General features: G+C 40.4%; 1 protein-coding gene across 1 annotated transcript in view; it reads left to right on the top strand.

Annotated features, from left to right (window-relative positions):
• The window catches only part of dnah9l (dynein, axonemal, heavy polypeptide 9 like), a 40876-nt gene that overhangs the window by 14979 nt on the left and 11118 nt on the right, over positions 1-14779 (top strand). Inside the window, exons 35-72 of the mRNA XM_026150410.1 lie at positions 400-556; positions 675-820; positions 899-1054; positions 1144-1282; positions 1658-1750; positions 1887-2081; positions 2891-2968; positions 3116-3248; positions 3577-3704; positions 3869-4017; positions 4126-4276; positions 4388-4519; positions 4606-4779; positions 4895-5099; positions 5490-5655; positions 5805-5907; positions 6868-7005; positions 7113-7214; positions 7517-7678; positions 7833-7916; positions 8266-8375; positions 8482-8644; positions 8760-8883; positions 9131-9273; positions 9367-9528; positions 9764-9823; positions 9919-10092; positions 10172-10318; positions 10547-10660; positions 10821-10964; positions 11675-11857; positions 12004-12009; positions 12111-12212; positions 12332-12466; positions 13590-13763; positions 13899-14031; positions 14151-14253; positions 14385-14507. Of these exons, the coding sequence (XP_026006195.1) occupies positions 400-556; positions 675-820; positions 899-1054; positions 1144-1282; positions 1658-1750; positions 1887-2081; positions 2891-2968; positions 3116-3248; positions 3577-3704; positions 3869-4017; positions 4126-4276; positions 4388-4519; positions 4606-4779; positions 4895-5099; positions 5490-5655; positions 5805-5907; positions 6868-7005; positions 7113-7214; positions 7517-7678; positions 7833-7916; positions 8266-8375; positions 8482-8644; positions 8760-8883; positions 9131-9273; positions 9367-9528; positions 9764-9823; positions 9919-10092; positions 10172-10318; positions 10547-10660; positions 10821-10964; positions 11675-11857; positions 12004-12009; positions 12111-12212; positions 12332-12466; positions 13590-13763; positions 13899-14031; positions 14151-14253; positions 14385-14507 (5091 nt within the window). The remainder of the gene's footprint in view (positions 1-399; positions 557-674; positions 821-898; positions 1055-1143; positions 1283-1657; positions 1751-1886; positions 2082-2890; positions 2969-3115; positions 3249-3576; positions 3705-3868; positions 4018-4125; positions 4277-4387; positions 4520-4605; positions 4780-4894; positions 5100-5489; positions 5656-5804; positions 5908-6867; positions 7006-7112; positions 7215-7516; positions 7679-7832; positions 7917-8265; positions 8376-8481; positions 8645-8759; positions 8884-9130; positions 9274-9366; positions 9529-9763; positions 9824-9918; positions 10093-10171; positions 10319-10546; positions 10661-10820; positions 10965-11674; positions 11858-12003; positions 12010-12110; positions 12213-12331; positions 12467-13589; positions 13764-13898; positions 14032-14150; positions 14254-14384; positions 14508-14779) is intronic.

The following is a 14779-nucleotide window of genomic DNA, read 5'->3' on the forward strand; positions in this document are numbered from 1 at the left end:
AAGTATACAGAATGCATACATTAGTAATGATTTGTATTCTAAAGGGAGAGACTTACAGTAAGGGCACGCATAATTACTAGACTTGCTTTGCAACTAAAAACAAGGCCGCTTTACTTTAGCACTAAACATCTTAATGCTACAGTCAAGCTGTGCAGAACGTGATAGTAGGCACCCATGCAAAATGTAAGTGCAAAGATTGAGATAGTTGTTATTTTAGAATAAAGCACAAATACTAAAATCTTGCATATTTGCTTTTTCTATTCACAATATCCACTATACTCAAATACATTACATTGTTGCTTTAAATCTACATTATTTTCAAATGCACAACTTCATTGAATCGAAATTATCTATTACTTTCTTTCTCCTGTGATTTAAATCTCAACCGTACCATGACAGGTGTTACATAACCCTGACCCAGTCCCTCCATCTGACTATGAGTGGTGCTCCATCAGGCCCAGCTGGCACTGGCAAAACAGAGACTACTAAGGACCTTGGACGCTCCCTGGGTATCATGGTATATGTGTTCAACTGCTCTGAACAGATGGACTACAAGGTAACCTGGACTGCACAGATGTTTCTTCTAGTGCCCGTTAATGTCACATTTATTCTTTTTTTTTTATGTTGTTATTGATATTTATTCCACCATTCAGCCATAGCATCTCATCCTCCAGTCTATAGGTAACATCTATAAGGGCCTGGCTCAGACAGGAGTGTGGGGTTGCTTTGATGAATTCAACCGGATCTCGGTGGACGTTCTGTCTGTGGTAGCTGTGCAAGTCAAGACTATACAGGATGCTGTACGCAACAAAAAACAGAGGTATTATGAGGAAATAATGACATGTATGTTGTAGCATCTATACATTTGTCTACTAATCCATTCTATATATTTTCTAAGCATCCATTTAGCAGCATGCATTTGTTGCTGTGTATGTAGGTTTCATTTTCTGGGGGAGGAGATTGAGCTGAAGCCAACAGTAGGAATCTTCATCACTTTGAACCCAGGTTATGCTGGAAGAGCAGAGCTCCCAGAGAACCTCAAGGCTCTATTCAGGTCTGATATGAGACAAAGAGGAGACTTTAGCGTGCAATGAATAGCAGCTATTATATGATTATTTATTGGTTAATTTTCTAAATGCTCAGGCCCTGTGCGATGGTGATCCCAGATTTTGAACTGATCTGTGAGATCATGTTGGTGGCCGAAGGATTCATAGATGCACGGCTACTGGCACGCAAATTCATCAGTCTCTACACTCTTTGTAAAGAGCTGCTATCCAAACAAGTGCGTACATACAAACAATTTGTCTGACTATTTCTTCAGGGGGTTTTCTGATGAGCGGAGGGAAGAAGAGGAATTTAATTTCGCTGTCAATGTTCTTATACGCATCAGAAGTGTGGTCCAGCTTTTATTAAAATGCAAAGTAGTGGTGGTGCTATTCATCAGATTATGGTTTTGTGTTTAGGTGTGAAGATTAGTCACCATAATCTTCCTATTTATATTCCAGTTCCTCTGTGTGTGATGTAGTGAATATAGTAAATAATAAAAATATCAACTATTTTTGCTTATACTGTGTAGAGTACTAGCTCTCAGCTGAAACTGGCTGTTTGTGTCCTTCTATTATAACATCAACAAACACTTAAATGCTTATTTTGTCAGGATCATTATGATTGGGGTTTGCGGGCTATCAAATCAGTGCTGGTTGTGGCTGGATCTCTGAAGAGAGAGGAGCGTAGCAGACCTGAAGAACAGGTGTGTATCTCTTCGCGATCACTAATGAGGGCTGTTCTTTACACTGAAGTGTTTCAGCTCTCATGGTTGTTTCCAGAAATTTGAGGTTGTCAGAAATTGCCTCATCAAAACTGTGCGTCCAATATTGTCTCACCAGGTGTTGATGCGGGCTCTTAGAGACTTCAACCTTCCTAAGATCGTGACGAGTGATGTTCCCATCTTCCTTGGGTTGATCAGTGACCTCTTTCCACAGCTGGATGTGCCCAGGAAGAGAGACCCAAAGCTAGAAAATGCTGTTCGCCAGTCAGTCAGTGAGCTGCGTCTGCAACCAGAGGAAAATTTCATACTTAAGGTTCATCTGTGTTTTTATTATATAGTATAGTTTATTTGGCAACACCTTTCGTTAGTGGTGGTAACGGTGAACAAACGTTAATTTTAGATTTCTCAGAATTGTGGGAAAAAGAAAAACAGTTGTTATGATAAAAATGTCAAAGGATTATTTTCCTTTTTTCCATCATTCTGTGAGCAACCGTGATGTGGTTTTCATACCGTGCATGGCCTGAGTCTGCAGACAGAGCACAGTGAAGGGATCTGTTACCCCGCTGTGAAGCTGGAGGTGTGGAGTCTGTCACCTGCAGCTCTTCATCTGACAGTTCACTGTGGCTGCTCCTCGTTCCATTTTTCCCTGCAGTATTTCCGTTTTTTGCAGGGAATAAGGAAATACAGACACACAGTTCATAAAGCTTCCAATATATAAACACTAATCAGTTGCCTCCTATTGTGTTCATTCAATTAGTGATTTAATAGACAAAAATCTGTAAAATCTAATAGAAGTATTAAATTAAGTGTTAAACTGCTTCTTTTTCAGTGGCATATGAGCAATGATAGTTAAGGATGATCTGAAATCAACATGCCAGATCACTTTACAAACACATTCATAAAGTTCTGAGCTAATTTTAACTTGGGGGAAATGCATAATTCCCACAGGTCAATAGAGGAACAATATATAAAGCTTTGTGGTTTGTAACATAAACTAATTGTTAATCATTTTGGTTGTATTTTTTTATTGTAAGGTGAGACAGCTCTCTGATTGAACTTGCAGTATTTTAGAGTATTTTTTTTTTCAGAAATCCCACTATTAATGTGATTCCATGTTTGCAGGTGACCCAGCTGGAGGAGCTGCTGGCTGTTAGACATTCTGTATTTGTAGTTGGTGGCCCGGGTACTGGAAAAAGTCAGGTTAACTTAACTAATGAACATTTTTAAAACTGTTTATGTGTTTTTGTTTTTTTTTAAATATCTGTGTGATCCAACTTCTTATACCCAAAATATGCCCAAACATATTAACTAAAACTACTTATATAAATGATCTTGTTTACTTATCAGATCTTGAAGACCCTTCATAGGACTTATGCAAACATGAAGATGAAGCCCTTATGGAATGATATTAACCCTAAAGCTGTTACCACAGATGAGCTGTTTGGATACCTGCACCCTGCTACCAGAGAGTGGAAGGATGGTGAGAAGCAGGAGGATTATACAAAGGATTTAATGTGCAATAAATGATGATCAAGAGAACCAGTTTTTCCTCCAGAATTTGGGTCGCTGTCAAGTCTGATTTATTTTGGTGCCAAGACCATAATTTATTCCAAAGCCTCCTCTCAGAAATAATTAGAAAGTTAATGCACTTTTTCTATTTCACAGCCCACTCCTGTTTAAATAGGTTTCGTGTGCAATATTTTCATTACCAGTTCATTTCACAATTTTGCATTCAATACCTTTTTTGCTGCAGTGATGGTTTAGTATGTAAAAATGGATTTACCATATGTCACTGTTTCCTTTTACAGGTCTGTTCTCCTCTACCATGAGAGAGCTGGCCTCGGTGGGCCATGATGGACCCAAATGGATTGTTCTGGATGGGGATATTGACCCTATGTGGATTGAGTCACTCAACACAGTTATGGATGACAACAAGGTAAAAGATCATCACATGTTTTTTTGTCTTTCATCCAGGAGTTTGAATATGTCTCCAAATAAGTAATCAATTTCTGCCAATGCCAGTCATTAAGTTAGCGCATACTTTATATTTTTGAACCAGTGCTTGAGCTCCACTCCTTCTGCTTTTCCCTCCACATCCAGGTTCTGACACTTGCCAGTAACGAGAGGATCGGCTTGTCCTCGTCCATGCGTCTTCTCTTTGAGATCTCTCATCTGAAGGCTGCTACTCCAGCTACAGTGTCAAGGGCAGGAATACTCTATGTCAACCCACAGGACTTGGGTTGGAGCTCGTAAGACACACACAATGCTTAAATGCACGCATAAAATCACAGTCTTCTGTTTCTTTGATTTTCTTAAGGTTATCTTGGTTAGCAGAGCTGCCTTTACTGTGTTTTCAGTTATGTGACAAGTTGGATCGACACACGGCAAGCCCAGTCAGAGCGAGCCAACCTCACTATTTTGTTTGATAAGTACGTGCCATACTGTCTGGAACAAGTTCGCTGCAACCTGAAAACCATCACACCGATTCCAGAAAACAGCATGGTGCAGGTACATGTAGGGTTTTATGGATATCAAATGCAGCCTGCAGAGCCATAATATTATATTTTTCTGTTGTTATTGTTCAGTCACATGCAGCATTTCTGTGTTTTGCTCAATCAGACATTGTGCTCGTTGTTGGACTGCTTGCTGATTGAGGACAACACTCCAGCCGATTCTCCCAGAGAACTCTATGAGATCTACTTTGTCTTTGCCTGCGTCTGGGCTTTTGGAGGCGCTCTCTTTCAAGATCATGTGTGCAGTGACTAACTGTTCCTTCTAATCGTATCAGATAATTCACATTATTATACCATATAATGACAGTGTTTTTACCTTTATAGCTCAATGACTACCGTGCTGAATTTAGCCGCTGGTGGTCCAAAGAGATGAGAGCCGTAAAGTTTCCCTCACAAGGGACAGTCTTTGACTATTTCATTGACCCTGAGACTAAAAAGTTTACTCCGTGGAGTGAGAAGATGGTGCCATTTGAGCTGGAGCCTGATATTCCGTTACAGGTATGTTATTAGACTAATGAATGCGTGTGGTTGTCTACAGCAGGCCAGAGTGTCCTGTATAATTATAACATGTTGATTTAGATCTCTCAGCACGCTCATCCACTGTCTGTTTCAGACGGTGCTTGTCCACACTCCAGAGACCATCTGTCTCACCTACTTCATGGACCTTCTGCTTCAGAGAGGCAAACCTATCATGTTAGTGGGCAATGCAGGAGTGGGAAAAACTATTCTGGTGTCTGATAAAGTCGCTAAGCTGAAGGAGGATTACATAGTAGCAAAAGTTCCCTTCAACTACTACACTACATCTGCCATGCTGCAGCGTAAGAGTCTCTGAAATGAGCATACACAAACAGATTTTTTCACATGTGTATTTTTTATTAATTTAACAAATTGTATAATACATATAATAATCTAATAATTAGGGAAATATAATAAGACAAATCGAATAATCTGAAAAAAGGCTTCTAATGAGATATGTGTGCTTCCTGTCTATGCATTATGTTATTGTGGTAGTACTGTATCTAATTGTGTTTGCCTATTCATACTGATTGAATGGCACAGGCTTCATTAAAAAAAAAAATTCTGAGTTTCCCTGTATCTTCAATTCTTTTTTCCTTCAAATTTCAGTTCAGATTTTCAGTCAGTGAGTTTCTGTGAAGACTGTTCTCACTTTGTCATTTTCCTAAACTTGTGTATTAAATGTACTCCAGGCATCTTGGAGAAACCTCTAGAGAAGAAAGCTGGTCGTAAATTTGGCCCTCCCACCGCCAAGAGACTTATCTACTTCATAGATGACCTCAACATGCCTGAGGTGGATGTTTATGGGACTGTCCAGCCACACACCCTCATCCGCCAGCACCTTGATTACAGCCACTGGTAGGATAAGACGCACGTGATGGACTCGCATATTTATACTGCTTTCATACTGCCAAAGTGTGCAAATACACATATATACTCTGTACACAACTGTTACACAGAGTTTAGTGCTTAGTGTGAATTTTAACCAACAGGTCTTTGTACTGTAGGTATGACAGACAGCGGCTGGTTTTGAAAGAAATCCATAACTGCCAGTATATCACCTGTATGAACCCAACAGCTGGAAGCTTCTCTATCAACCCCAGACTGCAGGTACTGCCACACATTTGCAAGTTCTTTATGCGTAAATTTTATTTGTTCATAAATGTTATTATCAAAATTCTCCTATCTACTGAAACTATACTCGATCACTATGGCTTTGTACATAATTTCATTGAATACTTATTTAGAAAAATTTGTTTCAAAGAAAAACAGCCAAAGACAGGCAGAAACCTTTTTTTGGCTAATAAGAAAAATTTAAAGGTAGTTCAGAATGCAGCTTTCTGTCAGGGTCTGCGGAGGCAGACCGTGCGGAAACGTGTGTGGTGGACCCAGGTGCGAACACAGGCGAGGATGCAGGAGTGGATTTAAACAAAAGCGAGCCGTTTATTATGGCTGATGAAAAGGAACAGAACAGAGTGAAGGCAGCATAAGAGTAACCGTTCAAACGAAAACCTAAACTGGAAATAAACTAAGGAAAAGCTATGGCTTGGAATACGGAACACAGAGGTGGTAACACAGACGACGCGACACAGACTGTATGAAACACAGAGACTAAATACACATGAGGGATGATCAGGGGAAGTGGATGCACACGGGGAACACAGGTGACACTGATAATCATAACAAGACACGGCAGGAGTGAACGTAACACTGATGGGAGATGGGCAAAGTAAAACAGGAAGTACACAGAGGTTCAAACAGGAGGGGAGAGAGCACGGGGAGAACGCAGACATAACGGGCTGGGGAAAACATAGAATAAAACAAAGAGAGACGAGGGCTCATAAATACACAGAGGGGCACACAGGGGGTGAGAGTCACGAAGGGAAAACACATAAGGAACAACGTAACAGATCAACCCAGGAAGCATGGCCTAAATAAAGAACAAAATACAAAAATACATGAAAACTAAGAATACTGGGCCCACATGGCCCAGGACCATGACACTTTCTCAGTTTAAGTGGGTCCAGCCACAGATTACTGTTGGTAAAATCTTTACTGCCTCCATTTCAGAGGCATTTCTCAGTGTTTGCAGTGCATTTCCCCGGTGCTGATGCATTAGCTACCATCTTCTCCAGCATCTTGTCAGCTCACTTTCTTCAGGGAGGGTTTAGCTACGGGGTCTCTCGCTCAGTTGGAACTCTCATTCAGGTACTGTACACTTACACTGCCAGTGCAGCATTCATTTCTATTAAAACTTGACTTGAGACAACATTTATCTGTTTCTGTGTCACTATCTTTTGATTCTCCTCAAACAGGCAGCTATCTGCCTGCACCAGAAAATTAGCCAGAACTTTCTTCCTACAGCAATACGCTTCCACTATATCTTCAATCTGCGAGACCTTTCCAACATATTTCAGGTAACACACTTTGCTCAGTCATCCAGAAAAAAATAAAAACATAAAAATATAACTGAAATAATACTTACTTCTGTTGAAGATCTTTTCCTTGAACTGCTTAAAAGGATGCTGTTGACTCCTTTTTTCACTCAAGGTAGCAAATACGAAAACGTCATATGAATCCATTTGCAAAACTGTCATTGGTGGCAACTTGCTTTAGATTTGACTTTTGTAGGAATGTTAATCCTGAAAAACTGAAAATTCTGGTGTCAAAAGTTCTCTCGTGGAATAGTTATGTGTTTATTAATACGATTTCTGTATAGGGCATCCTGTTTGCCTTGCCAGAAAGCATCCGTTACCCCATGGACCTGGTCCACCTGTGGCTGCATGAGAGCTCCAGGGTCTACTCAGACAAACTGATGGAAGAAAAAGATGTAGAACTCTTTGATAAAATCCTGTTGGACACTGGCAAGAGATATTTTGAAGTAAGACATGGGCGATTCAAATTGCAACCTTAATCTTAAAAATCTTTCAAAATGTAAGAGGTATTGCAGAAGTGATGCTTTTGGTATTTAGTATTAAAGCCAGCTATGGCATGTTCAGTATTTTCTTGTTTGTTTGTCCTGCCAAACTCTCCAGGGAATAGATGAGTCCATCTTTATCCACCAGCCTTTGGTGTACTGCCACTTTGCCCAGGGAGTGGGAGAGCCTCGCTATCACCAGGTCTGACACATTCACACACACACAAGCTAGTCTGCACTCCAAGTTCTTTATGGAGATTAAAATAAGAATTAAGAGTGTAGTCAAATACATTATGGGAGTTTAATTGTTTATTACTTGAATCTGTACTGTAGCATACTTATTTAGTGGCCTCCAGATGTGTCGTATCTGCTCTGACAGAAACCAGAAATGAGGATAACTGTATTGTCGCTAGCAAAAAGATTGCCTGTCTTTGATATGTGTGTGGCAACTTAGTTTCATTGTATATGGAATTTACCACGTAGACACGGGTTAGTGCTGGCTTTCCTCAAGAGAGACAAGTTTATTTGTTTTATTTCTCCTTTCTTGTCAGGCTTCAGACTGGGAGAAGCTCCAGAAGACATTGGCTGATGCTCTAGAGCACTATAATGAGTTGCACGCTGTCATGGACTTGGTACTGTTTGAAGAAGCGATCCAGCATGTGTAAGAGACACACACAGACACAAACTAACATGCACAAAGAAGAATTTACAAAGCAAATGTAAACCACAGGCAAGAAACACACCATCAGTTCTGTGTTTGTACCCAGGTGTCGCATCAGTCGTATACTGGAGGCCCCCTATGGTAATGCCCTGCTGGTTGGAGTTGGTGGGAGTGGGAAGCAGAGCCTGTGTCGACTGGCTGCTTTCCTCAGCATGCTGGAGGTTTTCCAGATCACGCTGCGTAAAGGTTATGGAATCAATGACCTCAAAGTAAATATGCACTTCCACATGCAAAACACGGTTGTATATCATAACACATCTGTTTTGAATGATTTGGGATGTTTTTTTTTCCCTGCTTTGTGTTTGCTGCAACCCTTGTCTGCAGAGTGACATAGCTGCATTGTATATAAAGGTGGGGGTGAAGAATATTGGGACAGTGTTTCTTCACACAGATGCCCAGATTCCAGATGAGCGCTTCCTGGTGCTGATCAACGACATGCTGGCCTCAGGTTTGGATACACAGACCGGAACTGAGATAACTGAGATTTCTGCTTTAATAGCTGTCAGATCTAAGAAATGAATGTCATTTCTGCAAAAACTATTTTTGGATGGTGTCAGTGGCTTTGAGAGCATAGAGTTGTGCATTTGAATAGATAGCAAAGAAGGCTCATTTGGTCACATAGACCTGCTCCAAGTAAGAGTGACTATATAAGAAAGAACAAATACACAGTGAGCTCGCATTCTTTGCATTTGTAGGGGATATTCCTGACCTTTTTAGTGATGAAGAAGCAGATATGATTGTTTCATCAATCCGTATGGAGCTGAGGGGATTAGGACTCATAGATACCAGAGACAACTGCTGGAGCTTTTTCATCGAAAGGATACGAAGACAGCTCAAGGTCTATAATGCAAACCATGTAGAAACCATGATGTAATGATTAGTGTTGATAGTCATCTCACCTTCTCCTTTTGTCACCCTTTCTGCCCTCCAGGTCGTCTTATGTTTCTCTCCAGTTGGATTCACGTTAAGGACACGTGCACGGAAGTTTCCAGCCCTAGTAAACTGCACAGCCATAAACTGGTTCCACTCTTGGCCTCAGCTTGCTCTGCAGTCCGTCAGCTCTACTTTCATAGAGAAAATACCTGGACTGGAGGTGCTTCTTGTTTAAATTCTGTGATACAATCTAAAGCTGCTTTTAAAAGTACTAACTCTGATGCTGATTATGCAAGTGTTTCAAATAGTAGATACCTAATAAGCATAAATAGGAACTAAAATAACTATTAACGTAGACACATGTCTATAGCTACTTTTATGTGAATTAATCAAATAAGAAGGTTCTTCTTACTCTCTCAGTGAAGTGAGTCAATGTGTGTGTTTATACTGTGCAGCCAAATGTGAGAGCATCTATCAGTGAGTTCATCTCCTACGCTCACACGAGTGTCAATGAGGTAAGAGCTGCTGCACAGCACTGCGAGCGATGACCTCTCTTGATGTCTTCTTTGATACGATTTCTTGGTTTCCTTGTTGTGAATTCACCTCACAGGTGAGTGTCAAATACCAGCAGAATGAGAAGCACTTCAACTATACCACGCCAAAGAGTTTCCTAGAGTTTATGAAGTTGTACGACAACCTGTTGAGAAAGAAACGCACAGAGCTGACTCAGAAGATGGAAAGATTAGAGAATGGACTTCAAAAACTGCTGACTACCGCGTCACAGGTCAGGGGGGAAAAAACACCACATTGCACCAGTGTATACAAAAGTTTGTGTTTCTTGTTCTTACTTATTTTTTCTTTAGGTGGAGGACCTCAAAGCCAAGTTAGCAGTGCAGGAGGTAGAGCTGTGGCAGAGAAACACAGATATCGAAGCCCTCATTGCTAAAATAGGACAACAGACAGACAAGCTCAACCAAGAGAGAGCTGTAGCTGATGCTGAGGAGCAGAGGGTAAGAGTGTGATTCTAGGGCCTCTCGAGCAGCAAAATGACAGACTTAACGCCATGTATTTTCAGAATTACTGCACATTTTGAGGTTCATTTTAAACCACTTTGTCAATGAGAGGGCCATTAGAGAAGAGAGGGCAGAGAAGTAATAACATAGGTCTGAAACAAGCCAAACTTTCAGCAATCCATTCACAGCATACACACACACGCGTGTTGTATTTTTGTGATTCAGGTGGCAGCAATCCAAGCTAAAGTGACCAAACAGCAACAGGAGACTGAAGAGGACTTGGCGAAGGCTGAACCTGCCCTACAGGCAGCCAACACAGCTCTCAATACACTCAACAGAGTAAAACACTTGCACACACATAAAGTTTTACTTCATTTCATTCGATTTATTTTATGAGTCCATTGCAAGCATAAAAGAAATCTAATAAAGTTGTCCTGAGCTCAGGCCCCTGATTAAAAATGTGGGCGTTTGTGCATTCGTGTGCATCTGTTTGATCTAGTTAAACCTGACAGAGCTCAGGACGTTTCCCAACCCTCCAGCCATTGTCACCAACGTCTCAGCAGCTGTTCTAGTGCTACTGGCTCCTCAAGGCCGAATCCCCAAAGATCGCAGCTGGAAAGCTTCCAAGGTGGTCATGAGCAAGGTGATACGATTTTTAGGTTTTAGTTTTCCTTCATTTAATGGCTTGAGACCGCCAAAGTAAATCCATTTTAGGTTAATGTTATGGTAGATCTGGCGACCTGTCCGTGTACTGTATGTAACCTTTCATATGAAAGTTAGGATAGGCTCCAGTCCCCCTGCAAACCCGAACTGGATACACTATTAGAAAAATAAATGGATGAATGAAAACCAAAAAACGAATACAGAACCAAAAAAAAATCTCTCTAATCATCTGAGATAAAAAAATATTTAACATTTAAAACACGACCTTCTCTTTTAGTCTTCATCCTTGCACAACTCTAATTTAATATTGATTGCGACTGCAGTTATTTTGTTGTGTGACTGTTGGCACTTTTCAATCTGATATACTTTATACTTTGATGAACCCATTCATATTTAATTTTTGTAATATAGGTTCTTTCATATTGTTAATATCTCCTGTGTTGTTGATACCGCCTTGCCTCAAAAACTCTTTTTTTTTAAAGAGAGGTTTAACCTGTGAGGAACTATGCTGGTTGAAAAAAGTAACAACTAAAGCAATGTTCACACTCTGTAGATCAGATATGGTTTTTTTTTTTAGTTAATTCTACTTTTTGACTCAGGATTTAGAATTCAAAAATGTTGAAAAATATTTTGTTAATTTGAAACCCTTTGATCTAACGCGCACCCGTTTGCACACAAATGCTTGTGCAGGTGGATGACTTCCTGCAGGCTCTGGTAAACTTTGACAAAGAGAACATCCCTGAGGCCACGGTGAGGTGTGTGAGAGATGAGTACCTCAGTGACCCAGAGTTCAACCCTGACTTTGTAAAACAGAAATCCTCTGCTGCTGCGGGCCTTTGTGCATGGGTGATCAACATCATCCGCTTCCACGAGGTACACATCTAAACCATCTGCCACATATATTTAGTGTCATCCAAGCTAATCCATTTGCTATATTTTTTTCTGTGTAAAACACTTTGAGTTTGTTGTTTGATTTGTTTTTTTGCCTTTTTCCCCAAAACTTGTGCTGCCTTGGATAGATTTTTGTAAGTTCATCTCTTCTCTTATTTCTTTATTATAGGATGTTCCTTATAACAAAGGTTATACTGTACTTTAGTTTCAGCTGTAAGGATGTTCTTGTTTCCAGGTGCTCTGCGAGGTAGAGATGAAGAGAATGTGTCTGACTCAGGCTAACGCTGATTTGGCTGAGGCTGCTGAGAAGCTAGACGCCCTGCGGAAAAAACTAGCTGTACGTCTGTTTAAATTGGACAGATTGGATTATTTGGTGCTTGACAACAAAATTAATTAGTTATTTGCAAATGCCAGCATTCATAATATTTTCATCTGTTCCTTTTTCTCCTTTCTCAGGAGCTGGATAGCAGTCTGGAAACTCTGAAAATAGCTTTTGAGAAGGCAACATCAGAGAAACTTCGCTTTCAGGAAGAGGTCAACCGCACAAACAAGACAATAGAGCTAGCTAATCGGCTGGTCAAAGGACTAGAGGTAAGTATACAATGCTGTGCAAAAGACTTAACCCACCTCTCATTTCTTTATATTCTGCTGGGGAAAAAGGGAAATGGATTCAGTGATTTACTTAAAAATGTTCTGACCTACATGGAAATACAGTATAGGCAAAAACAGACTTTGCCTGCTATGACTACCTTTATTGTGCAACACAGCCTAAACTCTCTCAAGAAGCTCCAGTAGTCTTCAGGAAAAGCTCTCCAGGCAGCTTGAAGGACATTGAAAGCTCTTCTTTGGATGTTGGCTGACTATTGTTCTGTTGTGTCCAGATGATCCCACACTGCTTCAATAATGTTGATGTCCAGGCTCTGATAGTGTTAATTGTGTGTTTTTCTATCCATTTATGCTTTTACTGCATATGAAGTGCATTGAGGATTCTTGTCACGCTGAGGAATTAAGTAATCATTTGAACCACAAATGTGACATTTGTATTCATGACTCCATCAGACCTGTTGTCACTGATTTTCAGTCCAGTTCTTGTGTATTTGTCATACAAATACACAAGTATTTGTATGTCTTTTCAGTCTTTTCCCCCAGTTTCCCCTCTTTAATAAGGGGAACCTCTTAGTCTCAGCGACCCCTCCACTGAGACTATTTCTGAATATGCTTCAAGGAACAGTTCATTTAAGGGCTAGATGCATCTCTCGGATCCTGTGTCATTGTTTCTGTGTTTTGTGTCTTTGTTAAATTTTTTCTTATTTCTTGAGGACACTGTTCAGATACTGTTCATGTGCTTTAGATTGTTTTTTTAATGCCTGCCACTTCTTTTGCCCTCCACTTGCCAGGTTTCCCTCAATTTTTTTAGGGACACACTACACACCATGCTGCTGCCAGTTTTTGGGGCTAATAGCTCTAATACTATTTTATTCCTGTCAAACTGTGTTATCTTTGCATTTTTGGTAGATTTAACTGAAGAGATAAAAACAAATTATGTGTTTTTGTAGGCTGATAGTAACAATAAACCTAAGGATTCAAAAGCAGCCAATATCCAAAGAAAAAATATGAAAGACCTTCAGAAATCTTGGGTTACTATTGCTCAAGACCATTTTAAAAAGCTGTCTGAGTGTTACACAGAGCAGCTGTGTCTGTGTGTGTTTTTCAGAGTGAGAACGTGCGCTGGGCTCACTCAGTGGCTCAGTACCATGAGCAGGAGGAAACACTTTGTGGGGACGTCCTTCTAACCGCAGCCTTCATCTCTTATGCCGGATCCTTCTCAAAGAAGTACAGGAAAGAGCTGCTGGACAACCTCTGGATGCCGTTCCTACACAGCCAGAAGGTTTAAAATCTTAAAACACTGAGATATTTCTTTTAGTTTTCTTCTGCAAATGCAGTTATTCCCTCCAGTATCTTTGCCGTTCCACAACAGATTGTGTCTTATTTCTCTATGAACACACACCACTGTTTCTATCAGATGTCCATTCCCATGACGGAGGGCTTAGATCCAGTGTTGATGTTGACTGATGATGCAATGGTTGCCCAGTGGAACAATGAAGGCTTACCAGGAGACAAAATGTCTACCCAGAATGCCACCATACTTACTAACTGTGAGTGGAGTTTTTCACTTAGTGTAACTGGCTTTTTATAACAAACATTACAAACGCTACGGTACTAGGTTTTCTTCTTAGCACATCTCTGTGTATAAATAAGGAGTTTATTGTTGCAGGTGAGCGCTGGCCTCTCCTTATCGACCCTCAGCTGCAGGGCATCAAATGGATTAAGAGTCGCTATGGTAACAGCCTCAAGGTTGTCAGTCTGGGGCAGAGAGGGTGAGCGTTTCCTTTGTTGATGCTTGCTTGAGGCCTCGAGGATGTGTAAATTTGTTTAGTAGCAATTCAGAAATAATAACAGTGCTACAATTTCTACAGTTTTTATAAATTAATCTTAAATGTTGTTCCAGATATGTAGATGTTATTGAACAGGCTGTAGTGGCAGGGGACACTGTCCTCATCGAGAACCTCGAGGAGACCATTGACCCCGTTATTGACCCACTTCTGGGTCGACACACAATCAAGAAGGGCAGGTAACACACAGAATTGCTGTGATCGAGTTTTTCTCCTTTCTGCAGATGCTTTAAGAACTGGACTAAATTTGTAGATGCAGTTATTTTGGGTTCAGGGTAACAACATTTCCACACAGATATTAGTGAATGAAGCCCAATTTAAGGGAAAGCTTTTTCCTTGAAGAATTACTGCATTACTTGGTTAAGTACTCACCTAGCCATCAGGGCAGATAGTAGCAGATAAGGACACAGAAAAACAAAAGCCCCAAAAAACAAAATCTGCCAGTAAAGTA

The sequence above is a fragment of the Astatotilapia calliptera genome, chromosome 18, assembly GCF_900246225.1.
Source record: "Astatotilapia calliptera chromosome 18, fAstCal1.2, whole genome shotgun sequence".
In the NCBI taxonomy this organism is placed as follows: domain Eukaryota; kingdom Metazoa; phylum Chordata; class Actinopteri; order Cichliformes; family Cichlidae; genus Astatotilapia; species Astatotilapia calliptera.